Here is a 25,208-nt window from a genome sequence, read left to right as displayed (position 1 = left end):
GCTAAATATCACAGCGAGAGCTCGCGTCCAGCAGAGGCGAAATTTCCTCTTTTCCAAGATGGCCGCCGTGAACTACTTTTCTTGCTGCTTTAGGACTGGTGCTAGGCAGTCCTTAGCAGCGGACCTAAGTAACTCCAAAAAAAAAGTCCTTAGCTTAGAGATAGTACCAAAAAGTCAAACTACTGGCCAGCTAAGGACAAATCGGCGCTTAACTACTTTTTTTTGTCTAAGGACCACAGAGATAGTTCACCCCGAGGGGGTGAACTATCTCTGTGGATTCTTACAGTCCTTGAAAATCCTTGAAAGCCCTTGAAAAAAAAAAAAGTTAATTTTCAACTCCTTAAAAGTCCTTGAAAAATCATTGCAGTACTTGAAAAAAATAATAATGGTTTTCAAGTGCTTATAAGTGCTTTAAAAAAATTTTGTGTGAATTTCTTCCATCAATTTTTGTTCCTCCTTCAACTCAAAATCCCCCTCTAAACCATATTCCACTAGGGTGAAAATGCGTAGAGCAACAATGGTACGCAATGATTATGTGACAATGTTCAAAGCAGGACATACGGTCATTCATACCATTCTATGCTTAAAAAGATGCTACCTAAAAAATTGCGCTTGCAATATCGCTTAGAAATATTTTCTAACTATGAAATTTTTTTAATTATTGAATGTCATTTGAATATATGTTAGCTGACCATATTTCCTTGATAAAAATACGGGAAAACTGCCAATTGTCACCAAAAATGTTAACAAATGTAAGCAAAGTTGCCAATTATTGCTAAAATTGCCAAAAAACACCAAAAGCAGAAAACAAAGTACCATTGCATTGAATCAGTAGATTTAAATGGATTCTATGGGGGAAAAAACTTTAACACATGACAATATTTAAAGTCATAATTATATATTATAATATAATTAATTCATAGGAGTGGAAAAATAATTTTAATACTTAATTTCAGTAAAGAATAAAAACTTCAATAGGCTTTGTTTTTGAAAATATATGTAAAATAATGGGACATTTTCACGAAAAAATTGGGATGGTCAAAAAATATGGGAATGTCCCAGGGCATATAGTCACCTAAGATTACATGCTTTCTCATTTTTTTTTATCGAAGGCAAAGTTCAATCCTGTTTCAAACATAAAATGAATTCTGTTTAAATGTCATTTGTATACTAAACTACAATGGCTTTTTTTTAAAAGCAAGACCTTTAGAACTTGACATAGTCTGCAAGTTGAAATGAGAATTATAATTGTTTTAAAAAATAATGTATCTTTAAAAAATTGGCATTTTAAAATTAAAAATGAGTAAATGTTGAATATAAATTTAAAAAATCCAAGTAATTTGAGTTTTGTAAAAAAATAAATGTTTTTATCAACTGCGATAATGAATATCCTTGAATTTTTTAAAATTTTGCGTGGAAAACTGCTTAAATAGTCCTTGAATTTTTTTACTTTCAAAGAGTATGAATCATATTATCAGCAGCTCTTTTCACTGAGTAAAAAAGACTGACAGATTCAATTGTCAATTGCATCAATCGTTAATTGCATGCGCTGAGGGAAAGCAGCTTGCAAAACCATCTGGAGTGTCTGGCGCCCGCGGGCTTCACATTTGACACCACTGTTTTTTTCCCTACACTTTCAACAACAGGACGCAAATCTCTGGAGTAAGGATGAATACAAGAAATATCGGGAAGTAGATGACTATGGCATTCGGTTACGGATGCCTTTTTATAGCCAAATACTGTTTTGTCATCCCCAAGACTAATGAGCTAGTGCTAGACATTTTTTAGATATGCAAGGTTTTCATCAATTGATAGGTTCCCGGGGAGGAGGGGGTGAATGGTAGCTGTTGGTAGTGCGTAAAAGAGGCAAAAAAATCAATCAAATTAATATAGCGATTTAAAATTTCTTTTTTTTTTTCACGCAAACATAGAAAAACGCTTTCAGTGTAATATATGAGCTATTTTTAAATGAGGTGGTAGAGCCCGGAAATTTAGTCACTAAAAATTGTCGAAATAGGCAGGCAAAAAGACACTAAAAATTGTTGAAATAGGCAGGCAAAAAGATGCTAAAAATGCTTGAAATAGGCGCTAAAAAAAGCATTTATAATTTTTGGACGGAAGAAAAATAATTAAAAACAAAGATAGTAATGGGTTCCAAAAACTAGCTAAAAAATTGGTTGCACTTAATCCGTCCATTATTTTAATTATAGTTTGTAATAATTGCATTATTATCTGAGTTGATTTGAAGCCCAAAATAAAATGTTAGTAGATCCTCAGGATTAGGGTAATTCCAGGATCCCCGTTACCAGATGTGGATCGGGTAGAGAAAATAATCTGTGGGGCTTTTTCGAGTTGCGAATAATTCTCATTTATTTGCTGTATTATTTGGAATAATCATTATGATTTTTATAGTTGAAACATTGCTCTCATTTTTTTTACAAAAATAGAACAACTTAGTTTTTCCAGCAAAATAACACTATAATCTTGGCTCGGAGGAGGTGAGAACCTCCCTTTGTGTACGCCAATGAATACAGGGCCCCTTCAAGTGCGGGGCCCTGTGTGGTCGTATCTGCCAAACGATCCCGGAGGGCCGATATATTCGATTATAATCGAATATTAAATGCTGTATGTAAGTTTAGTAAATAGTCATGGTTGTTTGCAGTGCATTTATGGTACAAAAAACAAAATCAAAATACCATGGGCCCTGTCTGCTCCTACTCCGCCTTGTGTGAGCCATGACGTCAATTCATGACCTCTTGGAACAGCCATCAGCCAGCTATGCACATACATCGCAGTCCAATGCTTGGCCAAGATATTATGTAAAGCGTGCGGGAGAGAAACAAAAACTTTTAGTTTTCCTCTGCTTTTCTAGCACAGGCTGCGTTCATCTGAAACAAAATCATTCATATCTAACACCATCTGGTCAAAGCGAAGTTGATGCATGGCAACACCAGTCTCTCAGATCACTTATTTGTGTGAAATAGGCTGGAAGGGGGGGGGGCTTTCTAATAATAATTAATACTGAAAGTTGGAAAATTTAAAGAATAACGATTTTTTGAAGTTTTTAATGCCCAAAATACCCAAGTTTTACATATTCTGAAATTCACTAATAAACTTGAAACTATGTTGAAATATGCATTTATGAAACAAAAATTTCCAAAAGGAATTTTTATTAAAAAAGTTTGAAAATAGGCAAAAAAGCGCATGGCATTTTGCCTGTGTGTGTGAATTTCCGTGCTCTAAGTTATGAGACAAATTATAAAAATGATTGGTATTGCTTTAGCAACACAAGTAAATATGTTCTGGCGTCCCTGTAAAAAGCTTATTGTCGCAAGTTTTAAACAGGTAAATCAGACTTTCATAACTGAAATATCAAGAGACAAATAACATTATCTCATAAGGAAAAGAAAATAACTTTGTGGAATTCTTGAATTGAACAATGGTAATAAACACCTTCAAATTAAACAGAACAAAAAGTATAGTTTTCCTCTGAAAATAAGACCTAACCAGAAAATATAAGCCCTAGCTTGGTTTTCAAGATGCTCATAATATAAGCCCTCTTGTCAGCAAAACACTGACCCCCCCCCCCTTCCCCCGTCAGCAAAATTTCATCAGCAGCTTAGAATATTTCATATCTTCAAAAAGGAGTGGTTGATGACGTAAGCAACCTTCAAACCCCCTTCCTCCCCACTTCATGCTGACATAATACTTGAATGACCACTTATGCAGAAGTGGGTGTATTTGTGTGTGAACAATTATGCCCTTATTATATGGTTAATTTTATTGATCAATTCCATAGTTTAACATGCACCAAAAAATGTATATTCACACATAAACGATGTACACATAAACGATGTACATACATTTTTAAGTTACATATTCTAAAGTTGTGGAAAAGAAAATTTCTAACAGTCAAGCTGTTGACAAGGATATACATTAATAATTTTATTCAAGAGATACGTGAGGTTTAAGTCGTATCGAGAGACGAAGACATTCTCTTGGAATTCGATTTTAAGCGTCATGCCGAAGGGTTGTCAGTTTCGCATGTTAACGTACAGTTATTCTGTATTAATGTAGAATAAAGGAATTTTCCATGTTCGCTGCTCCATATACACCACACCAACATCACAAATTCAATTTTCCTCCCATTTTGCCGAAAAAAACCTGCCCAAGCTCTAAAGTAAACAATTATTCCCTTTTATGGTCAATTAAATAATAATAATTATGGTCAATATTTTATTAATGGTTAATAAAATACATAGTTTGACATGCACCAAAAATTTATATTTAGGCATAATGGGGATGTGCCTAATATTACATAAAGGACATAAAGGATGTACATACATGTTTAAATTAGATATTTTGAGGTTGTGGAAAAAGAAAATTCTTAATTTTGCCCAAAAAACACGGTTTTTTTAGAAAAACCCGCCCTGGCTGGGTTTTTTACAACAAACTTTTTGTCCAACTTTGACATGGAAGTCAAGGAATGTTGTCCTTCGGGATCCTAATATGTAATAAGCCTACCTTTGAAAAACAGGAAAAAAATAAATCATTGGAAGGGACGTTTCAGTTCACTATAAGCAGACTTTCATTTTCTCAATAGTTCACTATAAGTGTTTAAAATAACATTTGTTATAAATAAGTGTTCAGTTGAGACCACTGAAAAGTTCATTATAACTGAGAGTTCACTATATCCCGGGTTCGCTATAGCGAGGTTCAACTATATTTAATTATGACATTGTTAACTATGATCATACTTAGATTTCTTGGTGATATACTATTAAAATGAGTTAATTTACAAAGCATAACATATAAAAACACAACCCCTTGCTTCCTCTTCCAACCAGCCTCTTCCCCTGTATTCCTTTTCCTTGTTGTCTGTTGAGTTCCTTGGTACCTTAGCGGCTCTTTTATTTCCTCCATGACGCCATCTTCGCCAAATGGGTCCATTCTATTGATTTAAACCTTGCACTATGGATAAAAATTTTACTTAAAGTTGAAGAAACTATCACTTTTTTTTCGTTTCAAGTCATCATTTCAGCAGCATAATGTCTGTAGACATGGATCACAGTTGAACATGGCAAAGTGGTTTCCAGTATTGTGGCATTTTCAAAAATGATTGAAAGAGAGGTTTTATTGGGTGGTAATGAATGGCACTATGGCACTGAAAAACTGATAACTATTGCTCGCATTTCAAATGATTGTACATAAGCCATTACTGGATTACCACTATTTCGAAGAAAATTATCCAACTTGCTCAGTGGTGAATTAAAGTTGGTCGAGGCCCTGGGCGCAAAAAAAAATATTAGGCCCCTTAAATTAGAAGAAAGTGTGAAGTTTGGATTTTTCGGGGCCTTTTAGAAGTCGGATGCGTCCACCGTTAAATCCTCCTCTGAACTCACTTCTTTCCCAGATATTCCAAGAGTGAAAATGGTTCTATCTTGTGACATCCTTTTACACATTCGGGAATGGAATATTCTATTACAGTAGTTATTCATTATTGGGTTGGGGCTGTATATTCTACAAACATTCAGAGTTACTTTGTTCCATTCGAACTAAAATTTCTGTAAAATACATATTTACATTGTATGTTTTATATTTACATTGGTGGGGGGGGGGGGGAGAAGTAAACTAGCCTGATTATCAAACTTTTTTTTTTATTTCAAATTGTGGGTTAACTGGGTTGAAAAGGGAATTTTCCAGATTTTTTGACCAAATTTTGAGTAATGGGAAATCATTAAAATTCTGGAGGGTTGCAGGGAAACATTCCTGCTCGAAAACATTACTGGTGATTGACTTTTTGTTTCTATGATCATGTAACTAAGGCTACTCATAAGGACTTCATTCCAAACTGACACACTGAAATTGCTAAAATATGTAGTTTGTATTCATATTTGTGTAAAAACTAAATAAGTTGCATATTTACATTTTTTAAGTTTACTTAAAAGTAATTGAAGACAAATCAGAATGATGTACTGATCTATATCGCAGGTGCTGGAACCTGGGGCTCACAATAAATCTTGTGAGGGGCTCAGTCCTCTTCAATAATTAACAAACATACAATGCAACATATCATTCCGCTTCCTAATACAATCTTGAGTGCTGTATATGTGGGGCGTATGGCGATTTTCAGCCCCATTTTTCATGCTTTCTTCATGTCGCAGCCTATGCCATTACACTGTAAATGACTTGCTGGCAAGATGCGCACAGTTTTTCTTTAAGTAATGTAAATATGTGTTTAAATGTGTGAAATTTTTTAATGTTTTATTCTTTGTTATATGTTACTTTTTAGAAGCTAGTTTGCAGTCCAATGGATTCATTTCAAGTAATGGTGTTACTCATGGGCATGTTTTATGTAATAAATCTACTGCAAAATCTCTTCATGAGGTTACAGAAGTCAAGGAGAAAAGGTAAGAGGTTACCAATCAAGTAAGGGAATCAGTGGTTTTTTGTATGCTTTTGGAAATAGATGGCAATAAGTAACTATTATTAACATTGCAAAAAAGCGAGATTCTGTTGCATAGCTGCCAAGTCTCCCAAATTTTAGCTTCATCTCTCGACCTCCCGAAAAATTCTTGAATCTCCCAAATTTTTATGAAAATCAATAAAATCCCTAATTGTCCGTAAAAATTCCCTACTTCATTTAAAAAGAATCCCCGGTTCTGAAAACAATCCCTAAGGAATTTCTTGTGGGGCAAAAAGTCTTTTGCCTCTATTTTTTTCCCCCTTTCGAAATGATGTTGTAAATAGGGAATAGTGGGAATTTTTTTTAAGGAAGTTATACAAACCCTCTGATGGTAACAAAAAAAGTTGTTTGTCTTATCGTGCAGGGAAATAGCTTAGCAGCCAATAGTCCTGGATCATAATTGAAGGTTATAGTGATGTGCATGTGGTCAAAATCTCCTCTTTTGTTGAAGTTGCGTACATGCGATATAACAAAGCATGAATAATGATAAGCAAAAACATATTTAATCAATTTTAAAGATACTTATTCCGATGAATTTCCTTTCATCAAACGTTCCAGAAGAGGGCCGACTTTTCCTTTTTGTACAAGTTGTGTTACGGACATAAACATCGGTCATGGAAAGACTGCCATCATCAGTCTTGAAGTGAAAAAAAAACATCAAGCAAGTGTCACAAAAAGTCAGTGTTCTTCAAAAATTGACGGTGTTTTCCTTCATCTTCCGATGATTTTGGGGTCATTCACGGAGAATGTTTGTTCACAGCGTTTCTGATTGAACACAATATTTATTTTTACATCATTGAAGTTTTGGCCTCCGATTTCACTTGTTTTTTGCGTAGGAATTTTATTCCCAAGGGTTTAACTTCCATGTGTGTAAAATCCCTATTTTAATTTGACTTCAGTTTTTGAGTAGGGATTTTATTCCCTACGCTTTAACTTTTATGTTTGGAAAATCCCTATTTTATTTGGAAAAATCCCTATTGTATTTATTAGGGAGTGGTTTTAGCATAAAATACGGGTTTGCACGAAAATCTCCCGAATTTTCATTTTCAAAAGTTGGCAGCTATGCCATCTATGGGTGATTTACCACCTAGTGAGTTGTACTGGAAGTGTAACTGTGTGTGTACCTGACAGTCTGAGTGCGTATGTAGTGTTGTCTGATTTTCAGTGTCGCCACCTATATTTCAAAAGTGAAGTGAGTGGTGTGTTATAATTAAATTACGTTTGTATTGTTTGTAGGTTTGTTGTTCTGTGTAGCGAGACTTTTTAAAGGGGAGATCGGCTTGCATTTTTCACCTTGAAGTTGGGGACCACAGAAAACCAACTTCAGCCAGCCACCACTGTGGCGATGGTAGGGTTCGAACCCGGGACCTCACGACGTAAGTCCGTCATTGTGACCACTTGACCACCACAGCGGCAATTTTTAGTGTTATTAGGTATGCCATTAGTTTATTTGAAAGAGGAAAAGAGTGTATGCAGGTGGGGGTTGCATTCTTTACCCTTGAAAAAAATGTCTGGCCCTTCTTTCTGCTATGAAAGAATAACAGGGCTATATTAACAAAGAAAAAAAACATGCTTAGGGAATCAAATGAAAATGGACACCACAAAAGAAATCTAGTAATTTTTTTCCCTTTGAAAACCTCCCCTCTCGTTTAAGTTACCATTTGTAGCACGGACATCTCTAGATGATGATTGCTCCTTAGCGAGGCAAGACTGTCCTCCGGATAGTTAATTGCATGTCTTCTTCGGAACGTTTTAACTGTCATGTTACGATGTTTCCCTCGGGCGACTTTAACTTTTTAGACATTTCCAGCCATATACAAGGTATAAGTTCAAAATGTTGACAATTTTTACTATTGAACTTCCAAAAAAGGGGATTTTTCTCTCCTTTCCCCCCCCCCCAATTTAATTATTCACTTAGTACAGTACGAACGTTGGAGATATTTTGTTTCATAAATAGAGAGTTCATGCATAGAAACATCTAAGACTGCAAAGGGTCGAAAATTTAGGATGTAGGCTACGTTGCTTGCAACCTCAGTAGTTCATAAGACAATGTGTGTGCCTACTATTAAATAATTTATACCTGAGGTTTAGGCAGAGATAGACATGAACGGCTGGGGGGGGAGGGTGATGATGATACCAATTTATACATTAGATCAGTCTGTTCCGTCATTGGTGCTGGGACAACACCTCCTATAACTACAAGGCCTTCCCACAGCTAGCTGCTACGTAAGTGACGTCATCAAAAGTCGTCTACTCGGTGTGTGTGTGTGGAAACATGTTTGATCGTGAAAGCGCCGGGTTTGAAAGCTGTCCATGCTCTTGACGGCCTCTCTGAAAACAGTAGAAATATTGGGTCATTTGTTTTTTCGCTAAAGAGAATATGCCTCATAAATGAGTTGCTCCAAATTGTCAAGGCAATTATGACAAATTTGGAAAGTGTCAACTTTCCAAATCCCAAAAAATGCTAAGCAGCGCAAGCAATGGATTCAAGCTCTCAAAAGAGGGGATGACTTCACATCATCTACAAGTTCGAGGGTAAGTGCTGAATTTATGTTTGCTAGATTCTTTTTGATTGAGCTAAAATTTAATTCCTTAAGTGATTGTAACATTCACGGGTCATATTAGTTAGCAAATAATATTAAAATGTATTAAAATAATGAGATATGTGATACATTGCCTACAGCAAGAGCTCACCAAAGCCGGACATGTTTTGTCAAGTAATGACAAAATTTTGAAATGATTATTTAATTCTAAATCAATATTTATGTATCCCCACCCCTTTCTTATTGGGCTTTGCCTGTTGAGATGTTGATTAATAAATAAGCATTTAATTGTAAGTTAATTTCTAGTCCAATGTTTATTTAGATATCTAGAGAGGATATAAGCCTGTATTATTATCAGATGATGTGCCTCTGAGTGTCCCTTATTTAGAGGTTTTGTCATGTATATAATATATCTATAATTATTAACATACTTAGGACAAGATTTTTTTGCATATGTGTTATTAAAAGGGAGATTTTTTATGATTTACAAATCTCCTATAAGCATTTATGACCTGAAAACAATTATGTGGTCTTAAAGTTTACAAATATGATAATATTATTTAATATTTTCCCTCATTTTATTGCTCCTTAAATTATTCATTTAAAAATAGAAACTGCATTATTATTTTTAAAATCAAATTTGATTAGAATCAATTATAAAAAAAATTATCTGAACAGAAAAACAACCAAGAGCAAAGATCCCATACTGGTTATTACAAGGAAAATTTTTTTTAATTATTAATTACAAATTTTTGATTGATACATTTTCAATTATCTTTTAATTAAAACTATTGGATTTTTATAAGCAGTTGCTATTTGCATTTGTTTCTTAAAATTGCAAAATTTTTCTTACAGGTATGTGAGTTACATTTTATTTCATCAGATGTCATAAGGGAAGTCTCTCATTATGATGAAAATACCAGAGTGTTATTGAAAGCACCTCTGAAGTATCCAAAATTGAAAAAAAGGTGCAATACCGAGAGTTTCCAAACTGTCTATCCTACCTTACAAATACTCCTTCCCACAGAGAAAGCCTGGAAAAGAAACGTTCCAGAGTAGAGATGGCTAACTTACAACAAGCGATAGAGGAGAGCAACACCAGCAAAAGTTAATTTGATGTAAAACATAAGTGCTTAGACCTTATAGCTTTGAAAGTTGGTGTAAATTGGTCCATATTGTGCAAAGAAGAATGTATCATTTTTTTTCAGATGGATTTTTCTGCTGCTTCCAAAATAGTGTGTTCCTTAGTTGTGAATAATTTGATGGATATTACTTATTATTTTCAAGATGCACCAATAAAATCAACTGGTAAGTTCAAATTTCCTTTTAAGATTGATAGCATTTTACTCATTGATAATGTTTTGAAATGTATCAGTTCAGCTGCCATAAATCCCATGCCTTCAAATACATGCAATGAATTAATTGCTCTTTTGAACAAGTTACAAAATGAATTGAGTGGTGAAAGGAAATTCAGTATAAATTTCATTATAGAACAGATAAGATTATTGCTCTTGGAAAAAAAAAAATTTACATATTCTCCTGAGTTATTGATATTTTCTTCTTTGTTGTATTCAATATCACCTCATTCTTACAAGTATTTGCGTTACTCAAAATTACTTGTATTACTGCATCCTAATACCCTCCAAAGATTATGTTCATTTAATTTCAACCCTTTGTATGAACAGTTCGATGCAAATTTTCTTTCTTATGCCAAACAACGTTATGGATCTCTCACTGACAGTGATAGAATAATTTCTCTGATGATAGATGAGATATATATTAAGCCACAAGTCGATTATAAAGGGAGGAAATATTGTTGGAGCTGTTGGGGAGAATCTGAGTGCAACAAGAGTGCATTTGCATTCATGATCCAAAGCTTCCTATCTTCTTACAATGTTATTCACATAGTATTACCTGCTTTGAGTATAACTGCTGAGGTTTCGTTCGAAATGGTAAAGAAAGTTGTGATTGGTTTAGAAGAAATAGGTCATAAAGTAATCGTAATTGGCACTGATAATCTATATATATAAAATTGATTTTCTGTGTGTGTGTGTGTGTGTGTGTGTGTGTGTGTGTGTGTGTGTGTGTGTGTGTGTGTGTGTGTTCTCTATACAAATCTACAATTTTAGATCGATCGTCGCCAAATTTTGCATATATACCAAATGGGACCCGACTTGAACGATAGGCTACTTTAAAATTTCGTCAGACCAGGGCAAATGCCCCAAATGGGCAAAAAACTGTCCGGCAACAATGGTTTTTGGGCCTCAACAATCACTTTCCGAACGTTTACTTTGGTTACCGTGGTTCCCTAGCAATGCGTTTCAGACGTGTATATGCCTTTACAACGGTTTGTCACTTCTTTAATCCTGTTAGTATATGTATGATAGTTTATGCCTTTATAATGGTTTGCCACATTTTCAATATACTCTCAGTAATGAGGCTTTTTGAATAGACGTCATAATCATCACCAGCATCGCTTTGAGAGTCAGGAAAACGGTGATCCTCATAGAAATCAGTGCTAAAATTGTCGATTTTACTGTAGAAATGCGAAAATTAGTGGGATTTTCCGCCCCATCAATAATTTTAAAAATTGTATTGAATTCTCAATTCTTGAAATATTCAGTTCGCTTAGAGATATACGAAGCCCAGGAGATTAAATATGAAGTAATTAGCCAAACCTATACTTTTGAGTTGGATATTCGAGCAATATCATTGATTTCATTTATATCTTCTCAAGTATGAAAATGAATGTCTCCATACTGTCTCTTTTGATATTTATTTGCATAAATTCATGTGGGTTAGGATATTTTAAAATTAGTTATGAGCCCATGAAAAGTGCATCGAAAAAATTCCACAGCTTTAACTAAGGATTTTTGGAAGCTGGAACAGACATATGGATAACTTGAAGTTCAGAGGGGGGGGGGGGAATCGAAATACCTAGCGCCCCTTAAAAAAAGAAAAATATATATTCATTTCTACATTTCTGTGTAAATCTAGATTTGTTTATTTCATGAATCGCGCAGGTCGCCATATTGGTTAACTTGGACACGATTTGTATGTCCCTCAAGAAAAATAAAGGGAGATATCACGTGATCCAAAAAAGCCTCATTGAAGAAAACCCGGGCAGCGCCGGGTATTATAGCTAGTAATGCTATAAATGCGAAAGTGATTTCACATTTCAATTATCCCCCTAAACTATCTATTGTTTATAAGCATTCATGCAACCAAAGTAGACCATTATTCTTTATATTTGATCCTGTTCATATAATTAAATGTGTCAGAAACAATTGGCTGAACCAAAAGAAGGCAGGTAAATGTATGTTCTATTTGGATTTTGACAATTTTACTTGCACTAGAACAGCATCATTTGAAACTTTGAGAAAACTTCATTCAGTTGAAAGTGGCAATTTGGTGAAGTTCGCATATGGGTTGTCTGCTAAACCTCTTTCACCCACTAATTTCTAGATGAATGTTAAGCTAGTGCTCCAGATTTTTAATGAGCATGTCATGAATGGTATGGATCACTTAGGTGAAATAGAAGGTTTTCTCTATGTTTCAGATACATCAAATTACATAAAGCTAATTTACAAATGGTGGTGCATCATGAATGTTAAAAGTAGATTCAAAGAGGAGCATAAAAGGGGATCTTTTTCAAGAACCATTAACGAATGACAAACAAAAAGAAAACCAGTATTTAAACAAATTTTACATTTGGTTTAAATCCTGGAAGGATTCAAAGTACTCAACTGGAACTCTAACTCGGGAAACATTCACTAGCCTACTACATTGGTGAAATAAATTAAGAGAATTTACATATTTTATCGAATTTCATGAAAAGAACTGAACTGAGTGTAATACCACTGCTTCTAGACAAAAATGCAAATCTTGTACGTCAAACACGTAAGCGTACACGTGTGTGTAGGCGGAGCCAGTAGAAAAACAGGCTTTATAAGAGCGCATAAGTTAAGACGCATTTCGTTCTCTAGCACACCTCGGCAAATTTCTTGGTGTTATTTTGCAGCAATCGGTTAATTTCAAATTGTTACAGTAAAAATGAGTAACCACCAACGTTTAGATGATGGAATGAGGTGGCAAATCGTGGGGAGGCTAGAAGCAGGCCAATCTCAAGTCCAGATTTGTAGAGAGTTCAATTTAATGCCCAGCGTCGTGTGTAACTTATGGAAACAGTTCCAGGATACCGGATCCATCGAGAGAAAGCCTGGGCAAGGTCGTCCAAGAGCTACAACGGCCAGAGAAGATCGCCATTCGTCAATTATAGCGAGGCGTAACAGGAGTGCTACAGCTTCTCTGCTCTCTCGTGACTTGTATGCAGCCACAGGAACCCATGTATCAAGGGTGACTGTTTCCAAAAGACTTCATGAGAGAGGGTTGTTTGCAAGAAGGCCTGCTGCCGTCCCGCTCACTTCTACGGACAGGAGAATCCGTTTATCATGGTGCAGAGAGCATAGAGATTGGAGTATGGATCAATGGGTGACCGTTCTCTTCACTGATGAGTCCCGGTTCAGCCTAAGCACCGATTCTCGCGGTACGTTCGTATGGAGAGAACCAGGGACCCGCTACCTACCCTCCAATGTCTGCGAAATGGACCATTATGGCGGAGACCATCCATGTCTCCGAAAGAGGCACTGTGAATGGTGTGAGGTATAGGGATGATTTCTTGGAGCCCTATGTTCGCCTTTTCAGGGGTGCAGTTGGCCCTGAGTTCATTTTAATGGACGATAACGCGAGATCACATAGAGCTCTTCTGCTCGACGATTTTCTAGAGAGTGAGGGTGTTCGCCGGATGGATTGGCCAGCCAGATCTCCAGACCTTAACCCTATAGAGCATGTCTGAGACGCTCTGGGGAGGGCAAATGCAACTCGCAACCCCCCCCTCAGGGAACCATTCAGGGAATGAAAACAGCGTTGCTGAACAAGTGGGACCAATTGCCACAGGAAATGATAAACTGCCTTACTTCAAGTATGAAATCACGATGCAAGACCTTGTATATCTGTGAGAGGTTACCATACCCCCTATTAACCCATTTTTTTGTTTATTCTGCAACCGCTGTTTCATACCTTCCGACTCCAACGAGTGTTACGCACGATCATGCGTGTGTATTACAATTATTGAATAGTTATTTGTTTTGTATTGTATCAATGTATGTACATATCAAATTTCATTGAAATCGGTACAGTAGTTCTAGAGATAATCGACCAAGTCTGCAAATTCTCTTAATTTCTTGCACCAGTGTACATACAACATATGATGTTCTAGAACTGTCTGAGTATTTTTGTGTACAGAACTAGGATTTTCTTACTTGCTGACAGGTAAGATCCAAACTGACATTTTGGAAAAAAGATTTGAAAGTTTCCGTCAGCTAGCAGGGTCTCAGTATCTGATTTCTTTGAGACAATTTTCTGAAGTTGAGAAGTTGAAAGGTTACACAATTTTGTGTCTTTGAAACTGAATTCTTCTGTATTTGGAGAAATTGATGTTAATCATGAAACAATGTGTGTTGACATCGAAGAGTGGAAACACAGATTCAGAAATGAATCTCACAATTTATTTAAAATGAAAATTGAAATTAATGATAACAATATTGATCTCGCTCTCTCTCTCTCAAATTTCAGAAAGCATTCATTTTTTAACATACATAGCTGGATATTGTGCTTGCGCCACAATTAATAAGTTAAAATTTTTCTGTAAAAAAAATCTTGTCTTGTGTGATGTTGACAAACCAGAAAATTGCTTGATTAAGAGCATAGATAGAGGGGGATTATCATATCCTCGCCCAGATGTGCTTAATGTTATTATTTATATTGTGGTACAAAAGCTCATTTCAAGCAATTTAGAAGCAATGTTTTTATGAGTGACGAATCAGAGACATCTTGTTTGTGATTTAGCCATTGATGTTTTATTAGAAAAAGAGTTGATGCTAAATACTGAATGCCCTGATGGTCACAAATCAGAAAATATTAAATATCTTGTGATTGCTGCAGTAAATACTTTTTTAAAAAGTTACTGTCACAAAAAAATGAAGGACATCTTTTGTTAAAAGCTAAAGAGAAGTCTGTCCGAAAAATGAGTAAAAACAAAAAACTGCAGACGGTGCTTGTTTGAGATATTTTTTGTGAATTATGTTTGATTTAACTAATGTTTTTAAGTGCATTGTGATTCTGACCAATAGCTGTCATGAATTGATGGTAATGATGTTTCTTTTCTTCATCATATGTTTCATGTTTTAATGCAACGATGATGATTTTATTTTTAATACTATTATTTTTGCTGTGAATAAAAGCAATGTTTTGACTGTGCAATGTTTTCTTGAGTTTCTTTTGATTTTATATAAGATTTTTTTTAGAAGCATTTATTGTAATAAATAGTGGAATATATAATCACTTAGACATTCGTTACTTTTAGGTGATTTTTTACAATTGGAATATGTATTGAATTTAAATATAAAAATGTAATGGAAAAAAAGGAATGACCCTTGATGACGTCAATAGCTATGTCTACACTGGTGCGTTTTTTCTGCGTCAATGCACTTTCCACTGGCACACCTGTCATCAAGCGTGTCGAAATCACTCAGGCGTGACTCAAACTTGTTGAAAGGCGGCCATTTTTTAAGAGGCATTCCTTTTCCTTCTGCTCCACCAGGTTTGGATTTTCGTTCAATTTCCCTTTCCTTTTCGTGAAGATTCAGTGTTGTTTTCATAAGGTTTTTCTCGATTTTTTGACGTCAACAAAAAAAAAACATCGACACTTTTGAAGGCTTCAGGTCACGTAGTGCATTACGTGATATTATTGAAGGTAAATTTAAATTAACGGTAATTATAATTGTAAAATTATAAATTAAATGATTGTCTTGAAAATTATTTTGTTGGTAGAATTTAATATTAAAATGCTGGTCAATTTCTTTTTCATGTTTTTGCGAAGAGCTCGCGTTACAGAGGTTTGCTGTGTAATTATAAAATAATTCACGAGCTCTTCGCGGGGCCACCTCAATGCAATTTCCTTTCCTTTATTTTTTTTAACCTTCCTTTCCATAGAATATTTTTAAACGTGGAATTTAATTTGAGAGTAATTATGTAAACTTTTTACATAATTGTAATCTGTAGCAGACATATTCAACCTGCTGCTCGCGGGCACTGTGGTGCTTTCAAAGTGCTTGATGCTCGTGTCCGATTTCATTTTTGCGAGTACTTGATTAACGTCCCAATTTGAACACTTTGTACAAATTACATTCAATGATTAAAATCATCCTGATTTCAAGCAATCATATGCCAAACTTGATAAGGGTGCACCCTTTTTGATGATGGGAACAAGCATTGTGCTTGAGACTTGAAAAAAGTTGCCTCAACGAAATTTATATAAAAGGGGGGTGGGGAGGGAAAAAGTTCATGTTTGCACAGGGCCCGAATTCATGAGGAACAGGCTGTGCCCTTCAGCGCAATAATAATCTTCGCTATTTTCTCAAAAACTGTACGGTTTTATGCAGATTTTATTTTCATTAATATTATTAGAGCTGCAACCAGAAGCGTACACAGGATCAACCTTTCGAGTAGCATGCCGAATTTAGGGATGAGCACACAAGAAATTCGACAGTCAGTAATAGAAAATTTCTCTAGAACAGAAAGTACGGTATTTCAAGTTTAAAAATTGATTGAAACAACATATTAAATAATTTTCTTTTGATATTCGGATCTGTGTGTGAAAATGTTTTAAATCTGATCGTCGTGGGCTATCATATTCTGCTACTTTTTATTTTGAAAAATTATTTCATTTGGAAATTTCAAGTTTTTCACTTCTATTACCATGGATTTAGTGCTTTGGTGTATGAATAAACACTTGAGAAAAATAATGCTGTGCTGACTATAATTTTGAATGAAAAAAATTATTTAAATACGTATTAGATTGCGACTTAGCAAAATAGAAGTTTTCAGTTTTCTTAATTTCTTTGACTCGACTATATTCGGGTAAAGTTGACAAACGACTTGATTTAATTTATTCCGAAGTTGAGCAATTTTGAGAATGATTTCGTCTATGTATTCCGTCTTTTTATAGAGCAATTTTCCCTCACATATTTTCACATTAAAATGTGGAAATTGCATCCACTGTGACAGTTGCATCGGCATCTGAATTGAAAGGTTTAGCCGTATAGGTGAAGACAGAAAAAAGGCGCGCCACTTGAGGCATGCGATAGAGTTCAGTGGTAAAGAAAAAAAAAACAAGATTGAAAGCTGTTGAAAGAAGACGCACCAGTGAGGACATACCTAATAAGCAGTAGAGAGGCCTGCTAGATATTGATGGCGTTGGCTGGGGGCATTGCCCCACTATGATTCCCCGTATCTCCACCCATGAGTTTAGGCTATTTGCAACTAGTGTTGTTAATATTTGACAGCTTATATACCAGGGCATCTTTTTGAATTTCGAATTTGAATATTCAAATATTGAGATTGCAATCTTTAATTTTATTTGTGGCAAGAAACTCTTGTTTTTAAACCAGTTATAACTCAGTATAACATCAGGGCCACAACTAGATGCTTGGTCACTCGGGCAAGCGTGCATTTTGACGTCCCCTTGTAATGTTGAAGGAGAGGTTCCAAAATTAAACATGTGCCCCCTCAGGTCTAGCGCCGGGGCATGAGACCCGCCTGTTCTCCCCTAGTTGCGACCCTGAATAACATTGAAGATCTCCTATACAGTGAATCCCACTTACAGCATTTTTCAAAAATTGTCATGAAAAATGTTGCAGGAAGGGAAACGCTTTAAATGAGAAATTTCGATAAGTGTTAGTAAAGTTAGGATTACGAAATAAATTGTACTAAGCGAGAAAACTATGGTAATTTCACATTAATCTACATTTTCAAATACAGTTTTAACATGTTTAAAAATGTTTTTCCTTATTTGTGTGAATTCTGGACTTGGTTCTTTTACGTCTATTAATTTACATTAATTAAACAAAAACAGCAAAATAAAAAAATTCTCTCTCTGTCTCTTGCATTGCGGAAGCATTTATCTGCATGATTTAACACGCCAAGGTGTCATAGCGGTTTCCTGCCAAGCATCCCTGGCTCTTCCCCACACGGGGGAGGAATGGAAATTCATGAAAAATCTGGCCTTTCTCATCAAAACCACATCAGAACGACTCAATTTTATATAACAGATCAGAAAAATTCAAGGATTAATTTTGTGAGGTTGATAAATTTCTCTGACATCAGGATCATATCCATTTTCCTAATTTTCAACAAAAACATATTATATGAATCACAAAGTGTGTGTGTGGTGGTTCAAATTGAACATTTAAATAATTAATCCGAATAGATACACAAAAGGAAAGAAACTGGACAACAACAGGATTCGGTTCGGTCTACCACAACCAAACATAAAGAGTCAACAATTAATTTTTTATGGTACAATAACATACAGTAAAACCTTGTTAAGTCGTCACCCTGATAAGTCATCTCTCCTGTTAAGTCATCATTTTTTTTTCAGAAACAAAGTTTTCCAGAGGTGTCAAGAATTTGGTGTTCTCGTCAACGCTTCCAAGTGCGTTCTTGGTCAAGCCTCTGTGAAATTCCTCGGTCACACTGTAGATGCAAAAGGCATTTTACCTCTTCCTGACAAAGTCTCAGCAATCAAACTTTCCTAAACCAAATACCTTGAAGGAACTGCTTCGATTTCTGGCCATCAATAATTTCTATAGGCGTTTCATTCCTCATGCTGCACAACCTCAAGCAGTGCTTAATAATTACCTGAAGGGTGCCACAAAGAATGATAAAAGGCCTATCGAGTGGTCAGACAAGTCCACCAAAGCATTCCAAAAGTGTAAGGATGACCTAGCTGAAGCAACCACATTATACCATCAGTCACCTACAGCTGCCTTAGCTATTGTGGTTGATGCATCCGACACCGCTATGGGACCTGTGCTTTAGCAACAAGTAGGAAAAGATTGGCAAATATTGGCATTTTACTCCAAAACGTTATCTCCAGCCCAGCAAAAGTGCAGTGCATATGATAGAGAGCTGTTGGCACCGTACATGGCAATCAAATATTTCCGCCATATGGTGGAAGGCCGCTGTTTAGTGCTTTTCACTGATCACCGACCGCTTTCTTATGCATTTACACAAAAAGACAAGTGCTCTCCACGCCAACTGAGGCTACATTAGCCAATTTACTACTGACATCAGGTATCTCAAGGGCACAGAAAATTTAGTGGCTGATGCACTATCAAGAATGCACATATCTATTAATACACCATCAATGTTCGACTTCAAGGAAATGGCACAACAACAAGCAGAAGATGAGGAACTCCAACAGTCAATATCTGGCGTCATTCCATCCTCTTTGACATTTCAAGCCATCCCAGTGGGCAACCCTCCATTGGATCTTATTTGTGACACATATCCGTCCAGTCGTCCCACGCAACTTTCGTCAAAATATTTGAAAAGCTGCACGGTCTCTCTCATCCTGGTGTTAAAGCCTCAATCAAGCTGGTACAACAACGGTATGTGTGGCCCTCATTAAGAAGTGATATTTCTTCTTGGGCTTGCAAATGCATCAATTGCCAGAGGTCAAAAGTCTCCAGACACACCAAGAGCAATCCTGGCATTTTTCAACCATGTAGTTCCAGGTTTGAGCATGTACATATTGACTTGGTAGGATCGCTTCCTCCCTCCGAAGGGTTCTGGTACTGTCTCACTAGGATCGACCGTTTTTCTAAATGGCCAGAAGCTGTGGTTTTGGCACGTTGTTGCTCGCTTGTGTTACGTCAGTGCCGTGCATTTGTAGTGATTTCATGGTTTGTTTCAGACGTTTTTTTTAAAAATCTGTCGTTTTGATTCAAAAATATTCTTGAGAAGAAATATTATACTATCATAACATTACTGTTGCTATAGTCTCAAGCAATCTTATGGTATTCATTTCAAGATTTAACAGAAAAAAATCGTTATTTAAACCTTATATGTAAAACATCTTATACTTGTTTGTGTTTTGCTTTCTATATTTAAGCAAAAAGTTGATGTATTGAGTGCCATTGTTGAAAGATTTTTTTTCTCAAAGAACTGATAGTGTACATGTTTGCTATCAGCAGGGCTGAAACTGAGAGGGCAACTGCCCCAGACAGCAAAATTTAAGAGGCAGCAATTTTAGGTGCGAACAAAGAATAGGGAGATTGGCTTGCATTCGCCCCGCAAAGTTGGGAACCACAGAAAACCAACTCCAGCCGACCACTACTGTGGTAATGGTGGGGCTTATTGTAAATGAATACATGTATAAGTTTTGAAGGGGAAAAATTTTAACTTAGCTTTTTTTAGAAGTTTTGACATTTTGTGAGGTCAACTGAAAACTGTCGCAATTGGTTAACCTCTGCTAGAATTTCTTGCAAAAAAAAAAACCAGTTTTAAGTCATAAATTATTATCTTATTAAATAATATGAACTTCAAATCGATAAGTCTTTGCCTCAACCTCTGAGCATTTGGTCTTGGACGCAGAGAAGAGTAGACAGTTCCTGAACAGGGAGGGTGTAGGGGTCATCAGCATCATCCAGTGTCACAGTAAGCATTTGAATTCGTTCGTCGATACAGATGTTGTGCAGCACTGCACAGGCATTTGCAATATTTGAGACCATGGTTGGTTTGTACTTCATGGTGCGGTGCTTACGCAAACATCGGAATCTTGACTTCAGGACTCCGTTACGTCTTTCTATGACAACTCTTGCTTTGGAGAGCCTCTTGTTGTATCTGAAATGTGCTGTGGTAGTTGGAGTTCCTACAGGTACCATCAGCCAAGGTTCAAGTGGGCACCCGCTATCACCTAATGAAAGTGAAGCAGTTAATGAATACTGACAAATGAAATTTTAATGAAAACTGAAAAATATGGAATTTTTCATTTGAAACTTTCAGAGAAGTCTTGTCTTGAGAAAAGCAGAGAGTAATCGCCTACCTATGAGATAACAAGTTGGGTCTCCACCACTATATTCATTTTCGAGTAGTGTCCTCACACCGCTGTTTCTCCACACGAAAGAGTCATGAGTTGAACCATAATATATAGTGTCAATATTGAGTATCCTCATGTCCGCATCACAGATCTATGAAAACATTGGAAAACAAAAAACGTGTGATGTCAAAGATTCTTTGAATCACAAATATTCAAAATCAAAGAAGGATGATTATTGGCAAGAAGTTGAAATGATATATTTCTCACCAGTTATGCGTTTATGGAATGAAACTGCTTCCTGTTGATGTAGGAAGGTTTTGGATACTTCTTGTCAAACTTTGATGGTGCCACAATAGAAATGTGTGTACAATCTATGCCACCAATAATTCCTGGGAATTTAAGCTTCGCCAAAAAATTCTCTTGCTGGTCGACAAATTGGGACATCTCGGGAAGGGACACATACTTATGTAGCATCAACGTATTGATGGCCTCAGTAACTGTATGGATAGTCACTCACAGACTGTTGGCACATCCCCAAAAACAGACGTTTTGGATCAGACACCTCTGGTAGGCACCAGTAGCATAAAAGCGTAGCGCACATAGAACCTGTGCAAAAGGTAACGCAAACATGAGATAGTCGTTAAAGATATATCAGGAGTGGGAACTCTGCGCCAATTTCGCCGCACTGCGCCAAAATCTTGTGCCATCCTGCTCCAATAGGGTATTTTCGTATTTTTCTGCACCAAATAGCGAATTTTGCTTCAGTATGCCCGGAATTTCGGAAAAGACGTCAAAAAATTTTTGTTCCTGCTTGTCGCGAAATGCTCCTTTCGGAAAAGAGCGTGTTTTATTCCACTGTACTTCAACTATCGCCGTATTTAAACTACCGGCCCATCATCAGGCTTTCCATCGCGAAACCCCAATAATATCCGTAATCGTTTAACTGAAGATGGTTTGCAATGTTCTTTCAGCTTTAAAGCGCAAATGCGAGTCAGTTTCCGTTTTCAGGAAAAAAGTCGCCACTGGAAGCAGCAGCAGAAATTACTGTAGTCGATCGTCATTGCCTCAAATCCCGATGTTTCGTGAACAATGTTCCCGATATTTCGATTGCTAATTTAGAAACTTTGCCGAATAACGAGCGTTAAATTGCCAATGTTGCCGAATAATGCATGTTAAATCGCCAAATAACGAGTAAGATCGCCAATCTCGCCAAATAATGAGTTCTGAATCGCCAACCATCGTGTTGAAAAAGGAGTGAGGGTTAACGAAATATTGTTGTTAATTTTGCTGCTCCAATTTATAAATATCTGCTCCGAATCCTATATTTTGCTTTTCCAAAACTGCTCAGAATCCTCAGTTTGCTGCTCCAAAACTGCTCCAAATCCTGAATTTTGCTGCTCTAAAGCTGCTCCGAAATGGACTTTGTCACTTCCCATCCCTGATATATTGTAAAACTATTATATTTGAATAAACTAATGCTATGATAAAGTGCTGCGAGAAACTTCTGTTACAAACAAATGTTAACGCTCTCACGTGAAATTTAAAACTGTTGCTTATTCAAATGAGCAACAGCAACCCCCTATAAAAACTTGAGGAGAAACAATGACACATAGTGTGGCTATCTTTCTATTACTTTTGACCCCCTCTCTTCCGAGAAAGAAATATGCGCTTTTATTGTGCCTTCAATAATGCCTTCTCGCAACACCCAAATAACATTCACTTCCCTTAAATCTTTGTTTATACAGTGTCCTACTGGGCCGCTGCGGTGGTTGAGTGGTCATAATGACGGACTCGCGTCGCGAGGACCCGGGTTCGAATCCCACCGTCACCACAGTGGTGGTCGGCTGAAATTGGTTTCCTGTGGTTCTGTGACAATTGAAGTTTTTATGGATTTTTTTATTATGGCACCAGTGTGATGATGGTTGATTTTCACGGCACCAATTATGTTGTGGTGTGTAAATTAAGTTGAGTACTACTTAAGTTGACAGTACTCCAAGAAAGAAAACTTTTGGCCTGGTGATCATATTAGTGGGGTACCATTTTTGAGTTGTTACCGTGTCCGCAACAACCCTTTGTGTGTCGGTGAGTAATTCTCCTGAATAAATATGTACTAGAGCATTTTAACCGAAACAATTAAGTCACAAAGAAAAATAATATGTCAACACACAGAGGTCTAAATGCACATTAGGTTCTTTAATTCTTAATTCATATAGCCAAAAACAAAATACCAAAAAGAAAAAAACGATGCTGAAATACCTTACTTTACTTATCGAAAAATTAAAATTTAAATATCGCTGCAGTTTGGTTTTTCCTGACCACTCAACAAAATTTGAAAGAGAAAATTTACTCACTATCTCTCATATTAAGGTCACTTCATTCTCGACAACCGGATTTCGATGAACAGTTCCTTTTAACTTGAACACTCAGTACGGACAGTTCATTTTCTCATGAGTCATCCTTTGACGTGCGAATCTGCTTGGCCACTTGAACGATTAATGTCCCCTGTATCTGTCGAGCCCCTCAGAAAAAGGTGAATTTAGAGTGTAAAAGAACGAAAAATGATAGAAATCGTCCTGGGCCCTTCAGCCCCACCCCTGTGGGCACCACGCATGGGCCCTCAGGCAGTTATATTCTGGAACCCCTAATTCACTGAAAAGAACCTACAGCGTGCACTTATAAATTTCTATGCTTTCCTCGCGAGAATCATAACATAAAATCTCACTCTTAGAAGGCCACTTATGCACGAGACCCTCTGGCCGTGCCATTAGGTGGACTTGAAAGTCAGGGTGGGGGCACGAAGATGTCAATTCATATATACATCAGATCTGTCAACTCCACCTTTGACGCTGGGGGGCAATGCCCCTCCTATCTCCGCCCATGGGCTGTGCCCGGACGGGGCCCCACATGCATTAAGACGGCACTGCACAGGACTACATATTTTGTGCATGAGTTTTTTAAAATAATTTTAAAGACTAGTGTTTTTTTTAATGAAAAATCAAAATTACTTGAAAACATCGTGAACAGGCCTAAATAGGCTTAGGTTACGTTAAGCACTTGATTCATTTTCCGTTCTTAATAAAAACATTCATTCAAAATTATTTAAAACACAGACGAATAATTTCTGAATATCATTATTTTCATTTAATTTTATTATTTAACGTTAATTATTGCTTACCTTTCTCTCAATTGTCAGGGGTGTCTTCAGTTCCGACCTATGATCCAACATCGGACGCAATTCCTCGCACACTTTTCTTGTAGCATTTTTTGTCAACCTAAAAAAGTTCACGAATTCTTTATTTGACAGCTCAAATGTATCTATGACATATCTATTTCGACACGGAGCGTGTGCAGGCATTTGAGAATCGTAAAAATCATTTAACAACACATAACTCGACGACATGGGCATTGTTAAGCCTACTGAAATAATTGTCCTTCAGCTGAACGAGATGTTCCTGGCTCTCATTCACAATATTCCTTCCCAGCAATCCACATTTATCATTCACGAAGAATATGGTCGCAAAAACTTCCCTTTTATCGCTCATAACGAGTAATAGCTGAGTGAACGATAGAATCGTTACCGGGGACAAGTAGATAGTCGAGCCCGTGGAGGATTGAGAAAAATTCTTTTAGAGGGACGCAAAGCTGTTTTCGCACCAGGCCTTCAAATACTTAATCCCATCCCTGACTATTATATTTACATTTTTAATTTTCAGTTAAAAAAGTTATGTGAAAAATAAACATGAAAGCAAAACGTAAACAAATGAAGTTTTATTGAAATTTCAACAAATTTCATTGTATACTTACTTTTTTTTTAAATTGCACCTAAATGAGGAACAGAATAAGGCACTTTATTATATTTCGATCCCCCACTGACAAAAACCTGGCTACGCCACTGCTCTCAACCTAACAATTATTTTCTTTTTTAAGAAAATAATTGTTTTTTTTAATAGAAAGTAAATATTTTAAGAAAGAGCAGTTTCAAAATTTGAAATTAACAATAGAAGTATGTACATAAATCCATAATTAATGCAAAATAATGTGAGAATTGATGAAAGAAATTATTCCAAAATTAATAAAAATCCAGACTTGAAAAAAAATAATTTCAGAATAGATGAAAGCATTTCAATAATTTGGGGCCCCTTTTTGATTTGGCACTCATTCCATTTCCGTTCCCTCACCGTTACGACACCTACCACTGGCTACAGAAATTTTTAAAAAAAAAACCCCATTTTATTATTTAGAAATTTATTCAATACGC

At 36.2% G+C, this 25,208-nt stretch overlaps 2 protein-coding genes across 5 annotated transcripts in view; one reads left to right on the top strand and one right to left on the bottom strand.

The window, feature by feature from the left end:
* LOC149069414 (WD and tetratricopeptide repeats protein 1-like) overlaps positions 1-25,208 on the top strand; it is a 530,664-nt gene that overhangs the window by 287,675 nt on the left and 217,781 nt on the right. For all 4 annotated transcript variants that reach the window (XR_016195038.1, XM_089249200.1, XM_089249199.1 and 1 more), the window contains one exon: positions 6,293-6,410. Coding sequence is in view for 3 of the 4 variants with exons in the window: in XM_089249200.1 (XP_089105326.1) it covers positions 6,293-6,410 (118 nt within the window). In the remaining variant the exon portion in view is untranslated. The remainder of the gene's footprint in view (positions 1-6,292; positions 6,411-25,208) is intronic.
* LOC149069416 (uncharacterized) lies at positions 20,724-24,356 on the bottom strand. Its single transcript, XM_089250015.1, has 3 exons — positions 24,126-24,356; positions 21,497-21,556; positions 20,724-21,101 (listed from the first exon to the last, which is right to left on the bottom strand). The coding sequence occupies exons 1-3, from the start codon at positions 24,354-24,356 to the stop codon at positions 20,913-20,915; spliced, it is 480 nt and encodes a 159-aa protein (XP_089106141.1). The 3' UTR covers positions 20,724-20,912.

This window comes from Pholcus phalangioides, unplaced genomic scaffold (genome assembly GCF_987345545.1).
Source record: "Pholcus phalangioides strain wild (caught in Gottingen) unplaced genomic scaffold, Ppha-v1.0 ptg000022l_1, whole genome shotgun sequence".
NCBI classification, from domain to species: Eukaryota; Metazoa; Arthropoda; class Arachnida; order Araneae; family Pholcidae; genus Pholcus; species Pholcus phalangioides.
The sequence above is the reverse complement of the archived record's forward strand: the minus strand, read 5'-3'. Positions and strand labels throughout refer to the sequence as shown.